The sequence below is a fragment of the Ovis aries genome, chromosome 3 (assembly GCF_016772045.2).
Source record: "Ovis aries strain OAR_USU_Benz2616 breed Rambouillet chromosome 3, ARS-UI_Ramb_v3.0, whole genome shotgun sequence".
NCBI lineage: Eukaryota > Metazoa > Chordata > Mammalia > Artiodactyla > Bovidae > Ovis > Ovis aries.
Window position 1 is genome coordinate 1,134,009 of NC_056056.1, and position 5,382 is coordinate 1,139,390.

The 5,382-nt window shown below is 63.3% G+C and overlaps 1 protein-coding gene across 2 annotated transcripts; it reads left to right on the plus strand.

Annotated features, from left to right (window-relative positions):
* The first annotated feature begins 760 nt into the window (after positions 1–760).
* On the plus strand, positions 761–3,568 carry LOC105607196 (lipocalin-1-like). Of its 2 annotated transcripts, none has more exons than XM_042245243.1 (7): positions 761–917; positions 1,275–1,396; positions 1,715–1,785; positions 1,997–2,107; positions 2,675–2,776; positions 3,029–3,055; positions 3,398–3,568. In XM_042245243.1, the coding sequence occupies exons 1-6, from the start codon at positions 828–830 to the stop codon at positions 3,052–3,054; spliced, it is 522 nt and encodes a 173-aa protein (XP_042101177.1). In that variant the 5' UTR covers positions 761–827; the 3' UTR covers position 3,055; positions 3,398–3,568. The 2 variants fall into 2 exon arrangements, with proteins under 2 accessions (XP_042101177.1, XP_042101176.1); XM_042245242.2 differs by having other exon boundaries at positions 762–917; positions 3,393–3,568.
* The last annotated feature ends 1,814 nt before the right edge of the window (positions 3,569–5,382 follow it).

Here is a 5,382-nt window from a genome sequence, read left to right on the forward strand (position 1 = left end):
GGCGAGATCGCCCTGCAGCTCAGGGCTGGTGTCTAGACAGACACGTAGGAGAAGGCGTGAGGGGACGGAGTGGAGGGTCGGGGATTGTGGCCACAAGCCAGGGGCCGCCGGGAGCTGCAGGAGGCAGGAGGGACCCCCCGCCCCAGAGACGGCAGAAGGCCGGCCCTACCGGCACCTGGATCTCCGACCTGGGGCCTCAGCACTGGGAGGGAATACGCTTCCACCATTCTCAGCCTCCTTCATGTCAGGGGCCCAGAACATGAAAACTGCTCTCCACAGACAATCCACAGGGAATGTGACGCAGTTGGGGCGTACCTTGGAGGACTCCCCGAGGAGGCCATGCGGGAGCTGAGCCCTGAATCCTCAAATGGTGCAGAAGGTGGCAGGCCAGGGGGCCCACAGGGATAACCGCCTGCCAGGCAGCAAGGCCAGGACTGAGCTGGACGCCTGCCTCCCATTCCTTATCTGCCCTGCTCCCCTGCGGGTCAGACCTCGGGCTCACGGAAGACCCTGCAGGAGGGGGGAGGTGCACTCGTAGAGGGGAGCAGGCTGACGGTGAGGCCAGAGGCCCCCTCCCGTCGCCCCAGCTGCAGGACGGCCCTCCGCCCCCCACAGACCGCGTGGGGCCCTGCAGCTTAATGAGCCGTGGGTGGAAATGACAGGTTCCCTTGCCAGCTGGCCACAGAGCGCGGGGGTAGGGGGGCTCTGGGCCAAGCTCCCTGGGACCCTGGGCTGGGGGTACAAAGGGCGGCTGAGGGAGGGCCCACAGAGCCTCTCGGAGCCTCAGTGAGAGGACCTGCCTGCGGCGTGAGCCCAGAGCCCCAGAGATGAGGACCCTGGCCCTGACTCTGACCGTCGCCCTCGGCCTGACCTCGGCCCTGCAGGCCCAGGACAACCTGTCCTTCCAGGAGCCGGATGTGAGGCTCTGGGGGAGGGTGGGGGTCGGGGGTCCTGGGCTGAGCCCTCCCTATCCATGGCGGCCAGCGTCTCGGGGTCAGGAGGGAGATGTGGTGTAGGGCTCGGCCCTGGCCCTCCCCACAGACAGTGACTGCCAGGGCTGGGAGACTGGGGGCCAAGGGGGCCTCCGCCCCATGTGCTCAGCCCCAAGCAGCACCCCAGGAAGGTGCTGGAAGGAGGGGACCTCAGATGTGCTGGGGGAGCAGCCTGCGGGTGTCCGAGGGGGCTCCAGGGGGCGTCGGGTCGAGGGAGCTGGCCGTGGGAGGGTGGCTGGTGAGGAGGAGTGGAGGCGGCCGCCAGGCTCACACGCATTCCAGGTTTTGGGGAAGTGGTTCATCACGGCCGTCGTGGAGACCGAGGGCCTCACAGGGGACAGGGTGTTCCCCATCACGTTCTCCGCCCTGAGCAACACCCACGTGTGGGCCTCCACGACACTCAGGTCAGTGTTTGGGCTGCTCCTGGCCGCCCGCTGGCCCCGCTTTCCCAGGCCCGAGGCCCTTCATCAGGCCGGGCTGGGCAGCGGCTGCGAGCCCACCCCCTTCAGGGTCCTCCGGCCATCCGTAGGCGTGGGGAGAGGCTGAACGCCCACTGAACTCTGAAGAAGGGGCCAGGGCTCTGCCGGGTCGGGGGTGGAGAAGCAGAAGGCTCCACCCGGAGTCGGGGTCCCCTGCGCTGCTCCAGGGCCGGGGTGCGGGCCCCGAGCATCCCCAGGACGGAGGGGACCTCAGGCCCCTGTGCACGGGGCTGTGTCCTCCAGGACCCGGGGCTTCTGCTACGACGTGGACGTCGTCCTGGAGAAGACCAGCAGGTCCGGCACTTACACCGCCTGTGAGTCCGGGACGGCGGGGTGGGGCCTCAGGGGCCCTGTGGCCGAGAGGGGGCCGTCAGGATGGGGAGCCCCCTGCCGGGGCTCAGGGCAGGCGGGGGCACCAGGGGGCAGGTGACTAGATCCGGGGGGCATGGCAGTCGGGGCCCGCTCACCGCCACCAAGCCAGGGGCCAGGACTCTGCTGACACGCCCGGCCCGTGGCCCTCCGCAGCGAGGGGCAAGACCCATGTGGAAGTGGAGGAACTGCCTACAAAGGACCACCTCATGTTTTACTGTGAAGGGCCGTTCGAGGCGGGAAGGTTCAGAGCAGCCAAGCTCTTGAGTGAGTCCCCTCTCCCAGCCTGGCCCCGTCTCTGCTCCAGGGGCCCTGCCCGCCCGGCAACAGCCCTTCTCTGCCCAGGGCTTCTGCATCTCCGAAGGGGCAGCGCTTGAGGGCATGACACACACAGGCCCAAGTGCTGGCCCTTGAGTGCCCAGGGGCCTGTGCAGGCAGACAGTGCCCTCTGGCCCGACAGACCGCTCCGGAGGCACATTCCGAGCCCCACTTCCGGAGGCAGGAGACGCTGACGGAGGAGTTCTCGGGGCAGGGACCCTCACAGGGGTGAAGGCCAGGGTTCTCTGGTCAGAGGGCAGCGCAGTTCCTCTGGGAGGGGAGCCCTTCCAGGTCAGGGGCCTGACGCTGCAGGTGGCTCTGGGATCTGTCCTGGGGTGTCCTCCCAGGCCCCCAGGAACTTGGGTGTCCCCTGGGGCTTCCCCCCTCTTTCCCCGGGACCTGCTGGCTGGGAGGGGCCTGTCTCCTCCGCACCTGCTAGGGGTCCACTCCAGACAGACCCCTCCTGCCCTTCCGGGTGTCCCTCGAGGCCTGACTCACCGGGCGCCTGGCCTGCAGGTAGGAATCCCGACGTGAACCCAGAGGCTCTGGAGGCTTTTAAGAAATTCGCACAGCGCAAGGGCTTGTCTCCGGAGGACATCTTCACACCTCAGCAGACGGGTGAGGGGCCGGCCCTGCGGCATCCCTGGGTCCCCTCTGCGTCCTCTTCACGCCCTGGGTCCCTCCCTCCGCCCCCTCCTGCTTCTCCCCGGTCCCTCCGTGGGGAGACGTCAGCTCTGTGACGGGTCACAGGGAGCCCCGGGGGGCCCCGCTCTGGGTCTCCGTGACCCACATCTGGGCTACAGGCGGTGAGGGGTCTGGGCCCCTGTGTGGGGCGTCTTCTCACTCCTGGGTTTGTCTTGGTCTCTACAGAAAGCTGCAAGCCTGAAAGTGACTAGGGTGAGTGGTCCTTGAAGCAATCGAGGGTCGGTTCAGTGGGGTGTCAGGGTCCACCAGGCTCCCCAGGGCAGGCAGGAGGGACCCGCGTGGCCAGGAGGCGGCGTCTCTGCTCTGAGGGCCCAGCCGGCCGGCCCCGCCCTGCAGGGTCTGTTCCTGGGCTGCACTCCACACATAGGCGCCCTCTCTGTGCTCAGGGCTCACTGTTGGGTAACTCAGGATGGTGCCCGTCCAGCTGTGCCTCCGGTGGAAGGTGCATTCCACCCTCCACGCTGCATCCCTGGGGGCAAGGAGAACCCCATCTGCCCCCTTCCTCCATGACCTTTCCCCTCCTCTCCAGGGCAGGGGGCACCAGGCTCCACAGCAGCCCCCGGCAGCGCCATCAGGACCCGCCATCCTGCAGGATGTGGGAGGAGCCCCTGGAACTTGGGCCTCCCCACCCCCTGCTCCCCTGCCCTGCTTTCTCGCCCAGCCCTCCCTCCCCTCTCCTGGCTTCAAATAAAAGGCTTCAGCGTCCCCAGGGGCTCTGCCTGTCTGTGGGGCCCCTCGGGGGGTGAGAGGGGAGGACAGGGAGGTGGAAGCCTTGCAGGAGGGACCAGAGGACCCGCTTGTGTCCTGGGTCCCCGTGGTGTGTGTCTCTGTCGGATGGGCCTGGGGGTCCGGGGAGAAGCAGGTGCTGGCAGCTCTGCCCGAGGTCCCGGGTGGTCTCTGCAGGTCTGATGCCCACAAGCTCAGGTTTGGGTGGTTGTGTGGTTGGGAGGAGGGGTCTAATACCCAGGAGCACAGGCTTTGGGTGGTCCCATGTTTGGGGGAGGGGTCTGATACCCAGGAGCGCAGGTTTGGGTGGTCCCATGGTTGGGGGAGGGGTCTGATACCCAGGAGCGCAGGTTTGGGTGGTCCCATGGTTGGGGGAAGGGTAAGGGTGGCAGGGTCAGCCCCAGGCCCAGGTGGGGCCACGTGTGCAGGTGGGGATCGCCCGGCCCCGCAGGCCCCCACAAGCTGGAGGCCGAGGTGGGAGTGAGGGGGGCCAGGCCGGGCCAGGCTGGGCCAGGCGCACAGGACAAGGACGGCCCAACACTGGGCCCCAGACCCGGACGACTGCTGGTCCCCCACTCAGGCCTGGCTGCACACAGGTGCTGCCCCTGGGGAGGGGACCGCGTCTGCAGGGACCTCTGGCCTCTTCTGACGCTGACCCCGCCGTTTCCCTAGATCCCCCTGGGGCGACGTGCAGCCTGATAGCCAGCCGATGGTGACCAGGGTCTCCTTTCTCGTGGTGGGAGGCGGATCCCAGCCCAGCCTCCCTGGAGACTAGGGACAAGGGGTCCCTCCACACAGGGTCGGTGCTACTCCCCAGTGGGGCAGCCAGCTAGCCAGGTGTTGGGAGCCAGCGTGAGGAGCTCCGCCCATGGCAAAGGTCATGAGGAAGGAAGCTTGGCATACGCAAAGGCGTGATCAAGCCTCAGGAAACCCCCTGTTCCCGAGCATCTACCCCAAAACCAGAGTACTTTGCGGGGAGCTCTCCCCCATGACCATTTCTCTCAGAGAAGGAGTTAACTTGCTCCAGTTAATAAAAATGCCTGGGCGTGACAAGAGCGTTTCAGCTTACGAACTCTGGAGGTTCTCTGGCCTGCCTGATCAGGCTCGTCCGGCCGCATGTGATGGTTTACAGCCTCCCAACTGTGAGAGGCACGGGATGTTTTAAAACTTTCTAAATACAGACTCTTTTGAGAAGTTAGAAGATCATTAGTATAGTATTAGTAGGTTGATTAGGAATTATATTGGTGAAGGGTCTTTTCATTTGTCCTGCCAATAATTACTGCTAATTCCCTGCTCTGGGTGTGACAAAGATGTCTCAGGTCAAACCTCTCTGCTGACAGACTAGTTGTATGACAGCCTCTCAGCCATAAACAGCACAGAGAGTTTGGAGTATCAGCATAGGGCTTTTTTCATTGATGAGTCAATGATTGCCGCCAGGCCTCCATATCCTTAGGCACCTGGGAATATATTAATCAATGTATTTGGAATATAGAAAAGGAAATATAGTAGTTTTTGATGTTAGCAATACTAGACTTTTTGAGTTAATGAATTCTTTTATTATAGACCACTGTACTCTGTTATAAATCACTGTGTCCTTGCTATGCAAAAATGTAACTTTATCACCTTCTTAAAACAAAATAGATCTTAAGGGGAACATTGGTGAAGGGTTTACATTTGTTGAGCCAATATTTGCTGCTAAAACTTCATATTCCTGCCCTTATAATGAATATAACTAGCATATAGGAAAAATAAGTATTAACCTTTAAGATTAATCATGTTAAACCTTAGGTTAA

Coding starts and splice junctions, on each gene's coding strand:
- LOC105607196 (XM_042245243.1), top strand. CDS start 828: ATGAGGACCCTGGCCCTGACTCTGACCGTCGCCCTCGGCCTGACCTCG. Junction 1,397..1,714: donor TGGGCCTCCACGACACTCAG/GTCAGTGTTTGG, acceptor TGTGTCCTCCAG/GACCCGGGGCTTCTGCTACG. Junction 2,777..3,028: donor CTTCACACCTCAGCAGACGG/GTGAGGGGCCGG, acceptor TGGTCTCTACAG/AAAGCTGCAAGCCTGAAAGT.